At 47.9% G+C, this 17559-nt stretch overlaps 1 protein-coding gene across 1 annotated transcript in view; it reads left to right on the forward strand.

Annotated features, from left to right (window-relative positions):
• Window positions 1-17559, forward strand: part of LOC121834692 (kinesin-like protein KIF21B) — a 116550-nt gene that overhangs the window by 96335 nt on the left and 2656 nt on the right. Inside the window, exons 12-17 of the mRNA XM_042288420.1 lie at window positions 2645-2860; window positions 8740-8843; window positions 12831-13019; window positions 13077-13282; window positions 14822-15059; window positions 16374-16435. Of these exons, the coding sequence (XP_042144354.1) occupies window positions 2645-2860; window positions 8740-8843; window positions 12831-13019; window positions 13077-13282; window positions 14822-15059; window positions 16374-16435 (1015 nt within the window). The remainder of the gene's footprint in view (window positions 1-2644; window positions 2861-8739; window positions 8844-12830; window positions 13020-13076; window positions 13283-14821; window positions 15060-16373; window positions 16436-17559) is intronic.

Here is a 17559-nt window from a genome sequence, read left to right on the forward strand (position 1 = left end):
CCTAAAGGAAAGCTTGTAATGCACCCACCGCCTTTAGTTTTGAGTGACACCATTATCGAGTATGTAGAAACGTTTAGATCCCTCGGTGTAAGTTTTACCGCAACGATGACATGGGACGCCCACATAAACGAGGTTTGTCTTGCCCTTTCTAAGGTTGTAGGAATAACCTCGCGTAATAAGTACGTTCTACCTGAAAAAACTAAACTTACTTTGTATTACGCTTTCTTTTATTCATATTTAAGCTATTGTTTTCTTGTCTGGGGTAATACCACAACATCCAATATTCAGAAGCTTCTGATCTTGCAAAAGAAAATGCTACGTGCTATTACAAAAGCTCCATATAATTCCCCAACCGGGCAGGCTTACTCGCAGTTTAAAATTGTGCCTGTATATAATTTATTTGAATATAGATTCGCGTGTTTTTACAAAAATAGTATAGCTAAAAACGATAATTTTCTTTCACGTATTGTTTCTACTGTGCCCCACAATACGCCTTATGCAACCAGGGAAAAAGACAGCTTTGTTTTACCTAGATGTAGAACGAACTATGGCTTTACAATGTTGCGATATATCTTGCCTAAGTTTTTGAATACTCCTCTATGTGATCACTTGAATGGTATGTCTTCTTCTGTCCTTAGGAACGCTTTTCTATAATTTGTCTGTACTTCTCATTTTTGTCTGTATTGTTCATTTTGTATATATATATTATTTTTTACCGCGTTTACACTGCTGACTTGTAAGGGTGGCGAGGCCCGTCAAGCAGTGGACGACACTGCTTTTTTCTTGCCACCCTCAGTTTGTATTTCAAGCTGAAATAAACGCTGATTGATTGATTGTACCGTAGAAGGGATTCGAATTTTCACGCGTTTTTATCGCCGGAGAAGAGTGATTAGGGTTAGCGATCCTGAACGCTCGCAAGGTTCGTCCGCAGCCCGCGACGCCGTTTAAAGGCTGCGCCAGGCATAATAATGACGTGCACCCAAATGGAAAAAAAGGGCTAGCGTAGCGTCACCTAGCGGTAGGACTTGGGAGCGTTCAAGTAGCACTGCCAAACCAAGCCAATCCATTTGCAGCCAACACAAAAGTCAAAATGGCCGCTCCTTGATGGTGTTTTCCGCTGATAGCTCGAGATGATTTTGTCCAAACAATCGAACTTTATGACTTCAAGCTGTCCAAAACATTGGTCGTGAATATACACTATTTTAATGGGGTAAGTCACGGTTCCGCCTTTAGGTCCGAAATATCGAATAAGTCTGAAATATCGGAGTCCGAAAAAATGGTCGGCGACTGTACCGAGAAATGTTAAGCTTGTTTTATACCAGACTTGATTTGTTTCTCACCCGAATTATTGTTATTTAGTTTGGGGCACAACCACCCGCACGAATCTAAAAACAAATACTCCTATTGCAAAAAACAAAAATGTGTTCCTCATGGAGGATGCTTCTAACGACTCTAGCACCCAGGATCTGTTCAGAAAGAACAGTGTAGTTCCTGTTTACAACATGTACAAGTATAGACTCACTATCAGTTTTAGAAAATCAAAGAAATGGGGATAGCTTAGTAAACCTTGTGGAGCTAAAAGAACGTGCAAATCGGTCGTCAGAACGTTGGACTGTGCCACTGTGTCACAACAGCTATTCAATGCAATCACTCAAATAGAAACTTCCTACTATATTGAACATACTAATGAAAAAATGACATTGATAGTATTTCTATTGCAATTCAGGAATTACAAACGGGCCTAGTGTGGCGCGAATACGAATGAATCGATTTATGAGACCTGTTTGATTTTTGTATTTTACTTTGTTGTGTCGGCTTTCTCAATTTGTTTTTTGCTGTTACTTCGTTTTGGCTAGTGTGTATGCCACTTCAAAGCAGCAAAGGGCTCCGTCAGGCAATTCTTGCAGCTTTTTTCCCTCGTTGCCTTCATTTATGTGTCGAAATGGGAAATGATGTTCCTTCATAATAATAAAAAATAATGAATGCAGTACTGTCTACTCCCTTAGTTTGTCTGCGGTGTACTGGCGTGAACGGCCACGTTTTGCTACTAGCAAGGTTGCGGCCGCCGCCGATATACGTGCTTCAGGCTTTGCACTGTTCCTCGGCGCGGAAGAAGGAGCCGCTGCGCAGACGGAGCGGCAATTTCCCGCCCCAATTCCACCATGCGCAAGCGCCACCCTCTTCCTTTTATTAGAGTGCGGGCCGCAGCGTAAGGAGAGGGCTTGTTTGTGCGGTGGCGTTCCTTGGAACTAGGACGCGTCACAGCCATTTTGTGTGCCGTTTGAGGGAGGGAATCGGGGAGCCGTTTTTGGCGGTTACAGACAATGCCGGGTGCACTCCATGGGACAGGTAATGCTTAAAAAAAATAAGAGTAAGCTTTGTTTTACGCTGGTCAAATACGTCCCCAATGATACTTTTGTCGTTGAGGGAGCCATCTGCTGGCCTTTTACCAACACCAAAGACTACACCGACGAAGAAACGTGCGGATGAATGGGAAAAAAATGGCAGAAGGTGTCGCGCCTGCAGTTGGCTCATGGACGTGGTAGTTGGTCAAGTGACGGAAGTGACAATCTATACGAGGCCAATAAAAGGCCAAAGACTCGTTGAGGGCATTGTAGTTTGACTGTGTGTCGGGGCTGTGCAGGACCAAGCTGCTGGACTCGGAGGAGGTGTGTGGCCAGCTGAGGAAGCAGCTGCAGCGGTCGCAGGCCCGCCTGTTGCCGAGCCCCACGACGGTGGCCGTGAGCGGGGTCTACGACGTGGGCGCAGAGGAGGCGAGCGTGGACGACGTGCTCGCCCAAGCCAAGAGGGACGTGGAGTGCCTCACGCGCAAGACCAAGCACCTATCCAGGGCACAGAGGTACCCTTTCCTCTCTAAGGGCAGGGCTTTTCCAGTAGCTTGGTAGGGCCCCTCGTTAGTGCCTGGTTGAGCGGGACTGATGCTGAGGAAACAGCTTCAACTCGCGGGACAAGACTGTGAACAATTCTTTAGTCGTGAAACATTCTTTGGCTAGGAGTGAATCAGCACCGATTGTTTGACGGGTGGGGGAGGATGGGACCAGAGGGGCAGGCGAGGAGGAGCTCAACCACCTGGGAATTATGGAAGGCCCTGGAAGATGGCTTCATTCTAGGAACGACTATGCATAAACTGCCTGATAAAGAGCGCCGTGAACATGTGCAATGCTGGAAACTTGCACATAACAATTGCCATATTCATTTTCCTTGTCCCTCAGTCTTCTTGTGTTGGCGAGATTTAATAACTGGATACATTTTACGTACAGATTGATTACAACGAGGAATATATAGCGGAAGAAGAAGCGAGACACAAAAATGAAAAAAATTGGCAGGGTCTCTTAGGTGATACCTCAGATGACTTGGAGGCTAAAGTCAAGCGCCGATGTGAACGTGATAGCGAAGCTCCGAAGGCCTCTTTTTGCTGACCCACTTTTGGCGCCGTTTCATTGGTACCTTTCGTCTCGCCGACAAGGACTCTAAAGGTCAACTGAACTATGTCCTCTCCGTCTTGCGATGTTTGTCGTCTTGTCTGGTTTGCCGCATGCGCTTGACGTTTTGTCCACGATATTCACGGGTGGCGTTTGCCGCTGACATTCTCAGTGCCGTTCCTGCCGTTGCCCTTTGTAGGCGCGTTGCTCTTGGGGAGTGTGTACTACCGTAACATGTGGAGCCCCCACTTAAGTAAGTGCCCCCCACATCTTCCGGGAATTTCCCATTTCTGTAAACGACGGCGCAAGTGCCCCGCCCGTCTCCAAGGCATTATTCTTTTAGTCTTGTTTCAGGCTTTTTGACTGTCGCAGTGTACAAAGCCAATATTGAATCCAACCCAAAAAGTTGCTACGCGAATGCACCACCAGCCATCGTCGCCATTTCCTTAGCTGGGAGTGGTTGTCTTCGTTCGCCAAGCATCCGTATACGGTTCAAAAGAAACTCAAAGTTGTGAATTGGCATCGGAAGAACACCTCGCCATTTCAAGTTGGACCGTAAGAGGGCACGCGAGAGGGACACCAAGTACAGAGTTTCGCTGCAACACAATTTCGGGAAGTTGAAGTACGACGCCAATTGAGCAACGGTGCCTCCGTCTTCAGTGAAGTTGACGATACCCTGTACGAGTTCTTGGAGAGTGAAAGCAACTCTGGACATGTGGCGAGGAGGGAGATCTTGACGAACGGCTGTCTGACGTCGGCGCCCCTGTCCCCGAGAACCCCGACGAGCTGCAAACCGAGGGCCTCCTCTTTAGATCCCATTCTGGGGAATCGTGCTTTGATGGCGGCGGAGCTGAATGCCAGGATTTCCGTTTTCCGGGTTGAACATTGACTGAAGTGTTGGTAAATCAGTGTTTTCAACAGTGCTTTTCTTTTCACTTGTACTGGCCGCTATTTTGTGGCCGCCATATTGAATTTTTGGCCCAATCTGAATAAGGGCCCCCTGTATATCTAGTCGAATTACCTCCAAATTTTGGGGGGCCGCTTGCTTGGGATTTTACAGTATACGCTGCTTCCCCATTACGACCAGAGAAGAGGAATTGACTTGCTGCTGAATTACCCGAGCATCATCGAGAATGCAGGGAAGAGTGTTCCACACGCCGCATCTGACGGCGTCTGCAGCAGTAACATTTCTAAAGCAAAAGCCTAAAACAAATGGCATCTTGCACTCACGTTTGTCAATGGTTTATTCTGGTTATTTACTTTGAATTTCTTATACGGGGAAAGCGTTTGCGTCGGTGCATGATGTGGTGCGAGCGTAGTTTTAGTCACTGCACACGAAAAATCTACGAAACCCTAGCCGTAAACAGCTTCGCTGTAAAAAAAAGTTTCGAGGACACCTAAGCACTTCTTAGAGTTTGGAATCCGAAAGCATGAGTGTCATTCTTCCGCTCCCTTAGTTCGTCTGCAACATACTGGCGTGGACGCCTATAGTTTACTACTGCCGAGGGAGTGGCCGCCGCCGACATTCGCGACTTCAGCGAATCATTGGGGGCGCGCTGGTCAGGCAAAATGGTAAATGAAAGCAGGTCATTTTCGTCGTTCAGCGCGTGGACCACCATAAATTTCTTGCACTGCAGCGTAAAATGTGTGTTGCACCTGAAAGCAAAGCGATTTTTCGACGGTAGAACGCTTGTTGTAGTCAGTGCGTAGGAATGACTAGGCGGAAGCATAAAAATAAATGCTGGAAACAATGTTTGTTTCTATGCTACCTACAAGAGCCAAGCAGCGATAGCAGACGACAGAGTCGAAACGACCTCGTATCCTGAGCATCTCGACGTACGCGACATCGGTTTCGCTGGAGTTGCCAATAGGTGCCTCAGGCGCTGCCATGTTTTTAGGTGCCAAAAGCAGCAGAAGCGGCCCCCCTTTGGCAGCGCCTGACACGAAAGCGGGGCCAGACTCTCCAATAAGCTCCCGTGCGGGCCACAGCGCCAGGAAGGTCTTTCGAGGGTGGCATTTACAGGATTTTACAGTATACGCTGCTTCCCCATTACGACCAGAGAAGAGGAATTGACTTGCTGCTGAATTACTCGAGCATCATCGAGAATGCAGGGAAGAGTGTTCCACACGCCGCATCTGACGGCGTCTGCAGCAGTAACATATTTAAAGCAAAAGCCTAAAACAAATGGCATCTTGCACTCACGTTTGTCAATGGTTTATTCTGGTTATTTACTTTGAATTTCTTATACGGGGAAAGCGTTTGCGTCGGTGCATGATGTGGTGCGAGCGTAGTTTTAGTCACTGCACACGAAAAATCTACGAAACCCTAGCCGTAAACAGCTTCGCTGTAAAAAAAAGTTTCGAGGACACCTAAGCACTTCTTAGAGTTTGGAATGCGAAAGCATGAGTGTCATTCTTCCGCTCCCTTAGTTCGTCTGCAACATACTGGCGTGGACGCCTATAGTTTACTACTGCCGAGGGTGTGGCCGCCGCCGACATTCGCGACTTCAGCGAATCATTGGGGGCGCGCTGGTCAGGCAAAATGGTAAATGAAAGCAGGTCATTTTCGTCGTTCAGCGCGTGGACCACCATAAATTTCTTGCACTGCAGCGTAAAATGTGTGTTGCACCTGAAAGCAAAGCGATTTTTCGACGGTAGAACGCTTGTTGTAGTCAGTGCGTAGGAATGACTAGGCGGAAGCATAAAAATAAATGCTGGAAACAATGTTTGTTTCTATGCTACCTACAAGAGCCAAGCAGCGATAGCAGACGACAGAGTCGAAACGACCTCGTATCCTGAGCATCTCGACGTACGCGACATCGGTTTCGCTGGAGTTGCCAATAGGTGCCTCAGGCGCTGCCATGTTTTTAGGTGCCGAAAGCAGCAGAAGCGGCCCCCCTTTGGCAGCGCCTGACACGAAAGCGGGGGCAGACTCTCCAATAAGCTCCCGTGCGGGCCACAGCGCCAGGAAGGTCTTTCGAGGGTGGCATTCCGTCAAACTATGACACGGACAATGGCTATCTAGGAGCCATTTTGCAGGAAATTTCTTCTACGTTTCTTGCCTCTCAACCATAGGCCAGTATCTTTCCAGAGATTGTCTCCCCCCCCAAAAAAACTTCACGATCTGATTTACCAAATTCCTCATGCTGAATGCAACGCCTCGTATGTTGTGGAAACAAAGAACTTTCCCGAACGTCTGCCCACACATAAGTATGACGCGAAGAAAGACATTCAGGGCAGTTTGCTGGCGTAACGTGCTCAGGATGCCTTCGTTGACCGTGTAAAATGCACCGGTTCAGATAAAAACGGAGTACAAGTTTTTTAAGCTCTCTTTCAGGCAACATATCAAAACGTTAAGACTAAAACGCCATAGATCCCTCAATATTTTGAGAGTTATCTCCCACACGACTCGGGGTTCCTGTCGTTTGTGCCTGTTAAGAATCTATGGGTACATTGCGTGGTCTCGTCTAGATTATGCATGTTTGGTGTATGGATGAGCGAGTGCATCAACAGTGAAAATGTTGGATCAATCCATTGCGCAGGGATCCTACTTGTCACCGGTGCATTTCATACATCCCCTGGGTTGAGTCTCTATTCTGAAGCTGAAGAAATGTTCCTAGAGAAAAGGCGAGCTGTCTTGGGTCTAACGTATTCCCTCAGGATACGGTCAGTATCGCAACATCAGTGTCGGGAACTAGCTGAGGGAACAGATTTTGAACTAACCTTCCAAAGTAAGCCCTTTTCACTGCTGTCTCGGCTAGCCTTCGGACAAACCCGCCTGTTGCTCAGTTTGTGGGAAGTGTGGCACCATGGGAGCATAGTCTGCTCATCACAGACTTGTCACTCACTGGGTACACTAAGGAAAATACCCCCCAAGAAGTCTTAAAACAGGAATTCTTTCAGCTACCAAATGCACATAAAGACTACACCAGCTTTTATACTGACGGCACAGAAACCGACTCCTCTGTCGGCTGTTCCGGGATGGGATCATCACTTAAATGTGTGCGGAGGATTAATTCCAGTGCAATTACCTCGACTGCCGAGTTTTATGGTTCACTACTGGCCACGGAAGATATTATCAAAAATAGGCATACATACTCTGTAGTTTACGCTGATTCACTAAGTGCTCTGAGAGCAATCAGATCCCTTGAGATAGCAAAAAACCCTCTAATCACTCAGCTACATCATAAAGTGGTTGCTGCAGCTGTGGAAAACAAATTGCGTCTTTTGCTGGCTATCACGTGGGTATACCTGTCAGTGAAGCTGCTGATTATGCCGCATGCGCTACAAGGAATGTTGATATCCAAGACTACAAAGCGACCGCAAGGAAAAGCGTCTGGTGTAAATGGCAAGAGGAATGTTGTCGGGAAGCAGATGCTAGAGGTGTTGGCTCGTCACAGGGACCGTTTTTTCCAGGTCCCCCTTCGACGTGTTTTACTCGGCAACTCTACACCCTGCTCTTCTGCTTGGAGATGAACCTTTTCTACATGTTTTTAAATTCCTAGAAAGTGCTGGACTTTTGCGCTCACGTTAAACTAACTTCGCAACTTTCAAATTTTTCATCTACATTATTCATACACAGATCCATGTCCATCATTTTGTTCTATCACTAGCCACTAGAGTGCTCTTTCTTCTCTAAAAACTGTTTCTTGAAATAGTTGCAGATTTTGCCGCTCTTTAACCTTGGATGCATTTGCGCCAATAAGACTCCATCGATCGATGAATTGCTCGAAAGCGATTGTAGTGTTGCATCGACTTGCACTCATTCCCGCTACTTCCGACATCCATCTGTACCAAAGCAGCAAAGGTGTCTAGTGCTCCCGGGCTTTCGAAGAAGCAATTTGAGTGGACGGGATCGTGGGCACAAAGCCCCATGAAGCGAAAGGGCTTTGCTCTTCGGCAGCATACTTCCATTTGCCGGAAACCGCCCATAACGACAGTCACAGTGTTAAATTTGAGAAACACAAGTGCTGCAAGAATGAGCAAACATTCCCGCCAGGCACGAAGGAGAAAAAATATGACTGCATTAGGCACTCATAGTTGCCAGAGATCTTGGTTTTCCCTTTAGTAACCGGTAATATAGGATAAAAACCAAATCTCCATTTTGAAAAAAAGAAAAAAAAGCGGCGCATATAAATGGAATTGTACGCTTGTGCATTGTGTGGGTTTTTATGTACTAAAGATGTTGTTGCGACAATTGCCAGAGTATTCTGTAAGACGTATGCAGAGGTGTGGATGTTATTCTAAAACTTGAATGTTTTGAGGCAGGCAAAATGTTGTTTGGTTGTCCCCACAGAGAGGAAGAGGAAAGGGAGAAGAAGTCTGATGCGGACGAGGGCACGGCCGAGGCCAGCGGCAACGACGAGAGCTCCGAGTCCGAAGTGGAGGCCGACGAGGACGGTGAGGAGCCTTTGGATGCGGGGGGCCAATGGCTGGACAAATGCAGATGCTCTTGGCCGTGCGAGGGGAGCGCGCTAGGAGCTCTGCCGCCAAACAAAATGCGGGCAAACTATGGGGTGCCTCAAATAGCGGCCAGGCTCTTTAGATCGCCGCGTGATTCAGTATCTCAATCTATCGCGCTACAATTTTGTGCAGCGTTGCCCACAGATGGTAAATTTTTTTTTGGAAAATTTGCAAACAGAACTTGCCTGAGGAAAAAGTAAAGAAAGAAAAAGGCTAAACTCCTATGCAAATGCAGCGATGCCACCGGTCTTCAAACAATACGGCGTCGTTTTGCACGGGAGGCGAGAGATGGTGCGAGCGGTCGTGACGCCAACTGCTGCTAACGAATGAGCATACACTCTAAGAAAAAATGGAGGAAAAAAGTAGCAACGCCGCGCCTTCCTCCCTTCTACCGACGCGCCCCCAAGCGGACACGAGAAAAGGGGAGGAACGAAATGTTTTTCTCCTTCTCCAGGCAGACGGGAGAAAGCTTTCGCCCTCCCGACTCATCGTCTTTCGGTTTCGTTTTTCGAGCAGGTCGCGCACGTTGTTTAATAAATAGCTGTTGAGTTGATTGAGCTTCAGCAGCAGCGAAGGCCGCCTGTAATTCCGTCTTCCAGTTTAAACGTCCAGAACATTTCGGTTGCATTGACATTTTTATCACTAATTTTATCAAACGAGCAAACGAAGCCGCTAGAAACAGCGAAGTTCCGGAGCAGTGCCAGCAGCGCCACGTACACTGGGGGATGGCCGTCTCCGGATTACGTGACTCGCGCGGCACGGAACTATAGCCACTGCAGGCTGCAGCACTACAGACTACAGTAGCGAAAGCACGCGGAACTGTGTCGACGTTTTCGACGTTATGGAAACCGCAGGAACTGCGTCCAAGACAGGCAGGTTTTGCTGCCGGCTGCCTGGGTGCCTTCCCCCCTGAGTTCAGTTCTGTTTTCCGATGCCGAGTGCAACCGGCGTTCAACGTGGTTTTGTGTTTGTGCGTGTCAGCAACATAGCTGCAACATCGTGATGACAGTTTTGGGTTGTGAACAGAAGACTGGAATTATCGCCGATGTGACCATGTGTTCGCGTATCAGTGGTGTAACAAGAAGATGAGATCGTAAACTGTTAGGCATTGATGCCGCTGGTCGGGTTGTGATCGGAGGGGGCGGGGTGTCGCAAGTTGACATTCCGCTTTACATTAAAAAGTTTAATACCACTTGAGGGATTACGTGCAATCGATCAACGTGCGGATAGTCATGTTGGAACGCTGGTCTGAACAGTAGAAGCTCCTATCGTACAGTGGCCAATGTGACTGTCGGAATGGTCTCGTCCCCGACAGCGATTGCGTTCTGGGGCAAGGACTGAACAGTACGAAATCGTGACGTGAAGTACGTATATTTACAGTATGGAATTTCGGCATTAAAAACAATAGTAGGTAAAATCGAACAAAAAAAGCTACCCTTTATTTCGCTGTTTCATTATACTACGGTTGCTGGAGAAACTACCCTCCGTGGCGCGCTGGGATGAGCGCTAGAAGTTTTCGGGCTCGCCACGGCGTAGTTCCGTACACTTAAACCTGCCGCAAGTCGCGGCTTTGACTGCATTCAAGTTGATCGAAAAGCAATTTCTCAGTCCGTGAAGCATCACTTCCAGCTGACTGAATATCCGCTCTACAGAGATTAATTCAAACGGCAATTGCAGCTTTGCGCGAACAGCACAAATAGAAAAACAAATAGAAATACAAGCTACGACGTGCCGTGTGGGGAAACAAACTCATGGCTTCGAACCGCATTGGAGCGGCTTGATTTATTGGCTTTCAAATAATTACGGCATGATTGAGCGTTTAATTTTTAATAAGAGATTCAACCCCTGAGCCATTCAAAATACTTTCAGAGGTATGACATTGCAGGGAAAAAATCAACATGCTGGGAATATTTGTTATTGCTTAGGGAGTCACCGAAAAGTTCCGCACGTTCAAAACGACCAGTATAAAAGACGGAAACGCAGAGCACGGGTGTAGTGTTCGGGTTAGTGTGGTGTTCCGTTGTATTGATATTTGTGTGTGCAGTGCATGTGCTTAATGTATGTTCACCTGATGCTTGTAATAAGTGTATGGGTGTCATGTGTGTATCGTGTGTATAGTAGAGGGTCCTCAAGCGCAGTAGTGGCCTAAGAGAAACAAATAATTTTTTGTAGAACATGAATTGGGCGGTACTTAGCGCCACCTAGCCTAGCTACTTGCAATTACTCTGCTTGACCCCGCCATCTGGTGGCTAGCGATTTCACCTTCTTTCACGCTACGCCGCTACGCTGGCTACGCGATAAACAGCGGCTTCGAGTTCGTTCTTCCGAGAGCGGCTTTTGGTTTCGCGGAGTGAGTTTGCCCTTCTCCGTGATGTGCGGTTGACGAAGGAATTGTGACTCGAGGAACACCAAAGGTAAGACGCAAAGTGCGCGAAGTAACTGGGTATCGGTTGTCTCCGTTTAACATCGCAGTGCTGTCGACGAGAAGACTGAGTAACTGCTTTGGAAACGCAGGTTTCTGTACCTGTGGGGGGAATCTGGCTTCGGAAATAAACACAGTTTGCGGAAAGCTCGTGTTACGCTTTCATTTGCTGCTGCTCTCGTCCCGTACAAGAGACGTAGCGTCCTCGTTAAGCCTTATTGGGCTCGATTTGCTCGATTCGGGGCCGCCATATTGAGATGCAAGCGACGGAGGAACTTTGCTTCCCTGCTTCAGGGACGAAGGTTTCTCCCTTTCTAAAGGAACATAGGTTACAAGACCGTTCCTCCCGTAAGGGAGGACTATACGTACCCTTTTTTCTAAGAGTGTACGGCGCCGTGAGCCGGCGTCATTAGCAGACAATATTTTCGACTCAAAAGCGGTGAAAGCTTTTTTAATATCAGTTGCCAATGCATTATTCTATCACCCTTACTATTAAAACGCATCGAATGGACACATGGTTGATTAAAGAAATAATTTGTCAAAATATTTTGACTGTTTCATTTTTTTTTTTTTTTTTGGGGGGGGGGGGGGTCTTATGTCGTCTGCTTTGCAGTTCCTTGTTACCACGCCTGCTTTTGGTTCTGCGACTGTCGCCGCTGCGGAACGCGTGCCGCTTTTGAGTCCAAAACATTGTCTGCTGATGACGCCAGCTGTTGTCGCCGTATGCTCGTTCGTTGGCGGCTGTTGGTGTCGTGACAGCTTGTGCCATCTCTTGTCTCCCGTGAGTTTCCATAGGAGCTAAGCCTTTTTCTTTCTTTACTATTTACTCAGGTAAGTTCGCTCTTTGCAAATTTTACAAAAAAATAATTCACCATCCGTGAGCAACGCTGCACAAAGTCGTAACGCGATAGGCTAAGAAACCGAATTTTGTGGTTCATTTAAAGAGCCTGGCCACTATTTGGGAGTCACGGCGTTTTTTGTTACGGAATTGTATATCTCTCGCAACTGCCTGCTTCTCCGAGGATTGTGACCCTCTCCCATACAGTCGGGAGAGGAGGAGGACGAGCAGAAGCAGAAGTTGAATTCGCTGTTGGAGTCTTTCGTTGGAGTAACGCTGTAACCTGCTCCGTAACGAATATTTATTTATAAAGGTGTTTCGTGGGAGTGCGCGCCCTTATCCTATTTGGAACGGACACGGACCTTGCACTCCGAGGTTGCTTTTTTGAGCGGCCCTGCTGGGCCTCGATTTATTCGGAACTGTAACTCGGTAGTTTTCACGTTCGTCGAATACCAAGCTGATTTTTTAGGTCTCGGTGTTTGCAGAGAAGTTAAAGATTTGCCATTCCAAGACACTCAAGGCACGTACCAAAACGCGGCCAAAAGGCAAAAATATTGCGTGTCAGCAAAAACTAAGATATAGTTTACATCGCTCGCTCATACAGGTGTAAAAAAAAAGGTGAGTTGGGAGGGAGCCAACCATTGGAAGGGGGTGTGCCTTGCAGAGAGGTACAGCCAGGACCTGGTGAACCTGACGATGGAGATCTCGTGCAAGCAGAAGTTGATAAAGCAGCTGGAGCAGAGCCAACGGCGGCTGCACACCACGCGCATCCACTACGAGGAGAAGCTGGTGCAGCTCCAGGCCCGCATACGGGAGACAGAGCTCGAGAGGGACCGCATCCTCTCCAGCGTGGGTGGGTTTTGCAAAGAGGAGGAGCTTTGGGCCAGTTGTCTAGCGGAGACGGTTGCAGGCAGCGCTGGGCCCTCGAAGGACTGGGAGGAGAAGGTGCGCAAGATCCGGGGGGACTTTGAGCGCCGGCTGGGCCAGCTGCAGGGGGAGCTGAAGAAGATGCAGGCGGCCAGGCGGGAGCACGCCCAGCTCATTAAGAACCAGGCCGAGTACGAGCGCCAGGTGCGCAAGCTCAAGCAGGAGGTGGCCGACATGAAGAAGACCAAGGTGCGTCCATCCGGGCATTAGTTCCGTTTCTCTATTACCTCACAGTTACCGTATTATGCGAGGGAAGGTTTTCATGCCCTCGAAAAGAAAAAAAAAAGTCGAGGCTGATTATAGTTATTGCACTCGGGGGCACGGCTAGAAGAGAAAAGGGAAGAAATATCAGTTCACGTTTTGACTGCACTCATCCGAACTGCTCAGGTTCTTCTCACTGTGGCAATCCACTTGGCGGCAGATGTGCACTACTCTTTTTGGGGCGCGAGCTCCTCCGCTGCCCATAAGCAAAGCGACGCGCAAAGTACACTCAAACACCTGACCACTTTGAAGCAGAAACTAAAAAATGCCCGATGCAGGATCATTGTTGTTCTGGTCCCTCTGCATAAAAAAAACTGAGTTGCAAGCTTTCGTGAACACGGTGCATGGTTTTGGCTTGGCTTGCATTGACTTGACTTGGCCAGGCTTGGCATGGCTTGAATTGGTTAACGCCCACGTGGTTCACTAGCTGCCTTTCTGCGCCGTGCTTTTCGGCGTATGTTGTAGAAGCATACGTTTGTGACCCAACGCTTGGTGAAGGCGTCTGTTACGATGGGGAAGAAATGGAAAGCACCGGGAGTGCGACGTCAGTAACGCATCGCTCCTCATCTGCTCTTTAGGCAGTCCCCTTCACGCTGACGACGCTGACGAAATCATTGTTGCTCCATCGGCTCGTTGGTTGCCGTCGAGAAGCGCTTGTCGAGCGCTGCGAGTGCTTCCTCGTCCCCGTTGCCCTTCTCTCCCTCTCGTCTTTACCTGGCTTGGCTGTGCTGTGGTTGCCGAGGCCATGCTGTAGTAGATCCGTTTTTCCCTCGAGTCCATCGAGCAAAATGGCACTTTTGCATTTCGGACTAAGGTCATTGCCGTTGACGGCTTCCAAAAACTTGAGGAATGTGAGCTTCCACTACCGCCACTGCAAGCAGGCTGGTCTCGGCGTAGCGAGGAAGACGGGTGGTGATAGACTGTAGGTAAACATGGGAGCCATCGACCGGTCCCAGTTATTATGATGAAAGGCGTAGTACTTTCTTAATCCTCGTTGCCATAACTCCGGTGTCCCTAAGACGCGACAGGAGGAAACGACTGCCTTATTCGAACAGTGAACAAAGTGTACTTTTCTTTTCAAGAACCAGAAAAGAAATCGCGTGTACAATGCGGTTGCCAGATGAGACGAAGGATAAGAACAGCGTTGTCAGCATAACAAGCGCACGGCGGAATGATTCTTGTTTCCAGGCAAACTGGCGCAAAGCCACTGCCCGTTAGAAGGGGTACAGCCGTTAAGATTCATCGATCCATCCACTCTGGACTGGAACAAGCCGGAAATGTTTGTTCTGGAACACTGACTGTCACCGTTTTTTCGGGATAATTTGGTGGAATTTGGGGTAAATCCGGTGAGGCTATGGCTTTCTAGGCCAGCGTGAAATAGTGTGGGCGTGAAAAGGTATTGCAAGAGCCCAATCTGTGGACCCCCGTTGTGGAGAAAGTAGCCTCGAATAGGTTTGTTTGGGGCAGGTGTCGCTCATGACGAAGATGAAGGAGGGGAGCCGTTGTCACCAGGAGGCGGAGAAGCGGAGGCAGCGTGAGGTGGCCCAGATGCGCAAGGAGAACCGGCAGCAGGAGAACCGCATCCGCTCCCTGGAGGCCCAGAACCGCACCAAGGAGATGGTGCTCAAGCGGCGCCACGAGGAGGTGGCCGCCCTCCGCCGCCAGGCCCACCCCATGTCCAGTCGCGTGGCGGGACGCCTCGGAGGTGAGCACCTGGCCATTGGGGGCCCCTCCCAAGGCTCTGAGGCGCCCGGATCCAAGTGAAGCGGCCGAAGTGCCTCTCAAATTTCCCCACTAATGTTAGCTGGGAAATTTTTTTCCCTAAATTTAGTGAGGAAATTTTTCTACTAAATTTAATGGAAAAATGTTTTCTGCTAAACTTAACAAAAACATTTTCACGCAAAAAAAAAATTTGCCACTAAATTGAGCGGGTAATATTTCTGCTCAATTTAACGGAAAAATTTCCCTGCTAAATCTACTGGGGAAATTTTTGTTAAATTTAGAGGGAAATTTTGCGACAATTTCCCGCTAAATGGTAAAGGGGAAGGAGGGGGCTACGGAGGGGTAGGGTCCTCCTCAAGCGCTACACTCCCATTCGGCATTACAGGAAATTGTAAATGTTTTTAATTTTTTATACAATTTTCTCGGTGCATTTTATACGATGCGACTCGTATGTGGGTTTCTTTAGCAAAATTTCACTGTGCGACATCATTTTTCATGCGTTGCGCGCCATCTTTTGTAGAGCACCGTAACTCTGTAGGCATAGGTGGCGTTGCCCCTTCCAAGAGGACGGGGCTGTCGCCGCACTCCTCTACACTCTTCATAACTGACTCCGAAAGCGAGGAATTTGACGGTTCTCCAAAGCAGTACAATGTGGATAGCAGAGGCAGTGAGAATCAAGTTGTACAGCATGCAATGGCACCGCTTAATTCAGCCATGGTTCCAGATTCTTTTGCTTGAGTCCAGTAACGCTGAAAGCTAAGAAGGATGGTATACGTGCATTGCATGGAATTTTCTCGCGTCTTTCTTAGTTTCTGTTTGATGAGCAGTGTTTTTCGGTCGTTCTATTTTGCTACGTTGTAAAAGGAATGATTTCGGCTAGCCGATCTTTCAGCAACGTTTCATTCTCTCCATCGTTTCCCTTTTGCACGCATGTGCTCCGACTTGGGGGAAATTGGGAAGGAAGTACGTAAAAAAAGGAGTGTCTTCCCCTCTTTCATTTTACTCGGGTGTCCTCCAATCACCGTGCCGTTTGGGTAGATTGAGAGATTGCCGAGTCCGCATCGGGGTATTGTAGGGGTGGCCGATCGCTCCGTGTTTATTCGGAAATGGATATTCGCCCAGAAAGGGGCAATGACTCTGGATATTACGGTGCTCGCCCGGCTGCATTTAGATGCGCCTTGCGGGATTTCCTTGTGACGTGGCCAATTGATTGGGGCAAAAGAAGTTGACGGCTCTCATAAAATGACTGTGTCCCTCGTGTCTCTGCAACTAAGTAAGCCCTGCTTTCTGGTTGTAGGGAAGTCTCTGTTGGTCTCTCCCAGGGTGGCCAAGCAGAAATGGCAGACGCTCGAAAAAAATGTAAGCATTCGCTTTTCAATCATTTTCTACCTATGAGGTTTCAAGCTGCACCGCCAGTACGTCCTGCAAAAAGAGACGGTCTGAGGACGCTCTCGTGTTTCTCCCTTCATTGGTTAAAGCTGTCTAACTGAGGCAGCCTGGCTTTGTGCAAATATTTAAATTTTTGAATATTTGATAATCGCTCGAGGTGAGCTACGATATTCCCATTTTTCCAATTGGGGACTGCAGCAGGTGTGCTTTGTTGAGCGGGATTCTAATTGAGCACCGATGCACCGCGGAAAAGCCACACCCGTGAAGCTCGCTTCCTTAGGTGCTGCTTCTCTGCACTGCACCGGCGCTCGGTAACAAGTATGGGGCTAACCCCGAAGTGGTCGAGGCTTCAAAAAGTACAAATATCTTAGTTGCAAGCTTGGAACAAAAGCACACTTGAAAGAAACAAAAACTAGCGCAAATGTTGTGGTAAAATTTAAAAAAAATGATGCTGTCGTTATTATGCAAGAGTGTATATGTGAGGCAGAGATGCCCCTTCATCCATCACTCGGGATTGTCTGGGAAGTTCTAGATAGAAGAAAGGATATTTGCATAAATCCCCAGTTAGATGGGCTTAATTTTCTGTCCGTCATTCTCTTGCCATCCTAATGTGGGCATTGAACTTGTGGAGACATGTTGTAAAAAGTGTAACCTTGGGAACAACCTTGGTGGGTTCAGCTGGCAGGGTAGTGAAAGGCTCGGAGAAACTATTCGATACTCAACTAGAAAATATTTTGTCAAAGCCACTATTGGCTAGAAGTCAAAATTTAATATTTGCACACACCTAATGCAAATGCATGAAGCTGCTTGGAACATATGTGCAGATAGTCGGATGTCTGCAGCAAACAGTGTCTCATAGGATCTTTGGCCTAGAGAAATTGCGACGAGCTATTTCTGGTTATATTTTCTCTAGGATTGCGCGAATATTTCAGTTTTCGAATAATCTGGAATAATACGCTACTCGATGTTTGCTTGGAGCTGAACTGCATTATATTCCTATTTTCCCAAAGATCAGCCCCGTTGAGCAGGCTTCTTACTGAGTGCCGCTGCACTGCGGAGAAGCAACACCCGCGGAGCTTGCTTTGGCGGGTGTT

Source organism: Ixodes scapularis, unplaced genomic scaffold, assembly GCF_016920785.2.
Source record: "Ixodes scapularis isolate PalLabHiFi unplaced genomic scaffold, ASM1692078v2 ptg003260l_1__unscaffolded, whole genome shotgun sequence".
Lineage (NCBI taxonomy): Eukaryota > Metazoa > Arthropoda > Arachnida > Ixodida > Ixodidae > Ixodes > Ixodes scapularis.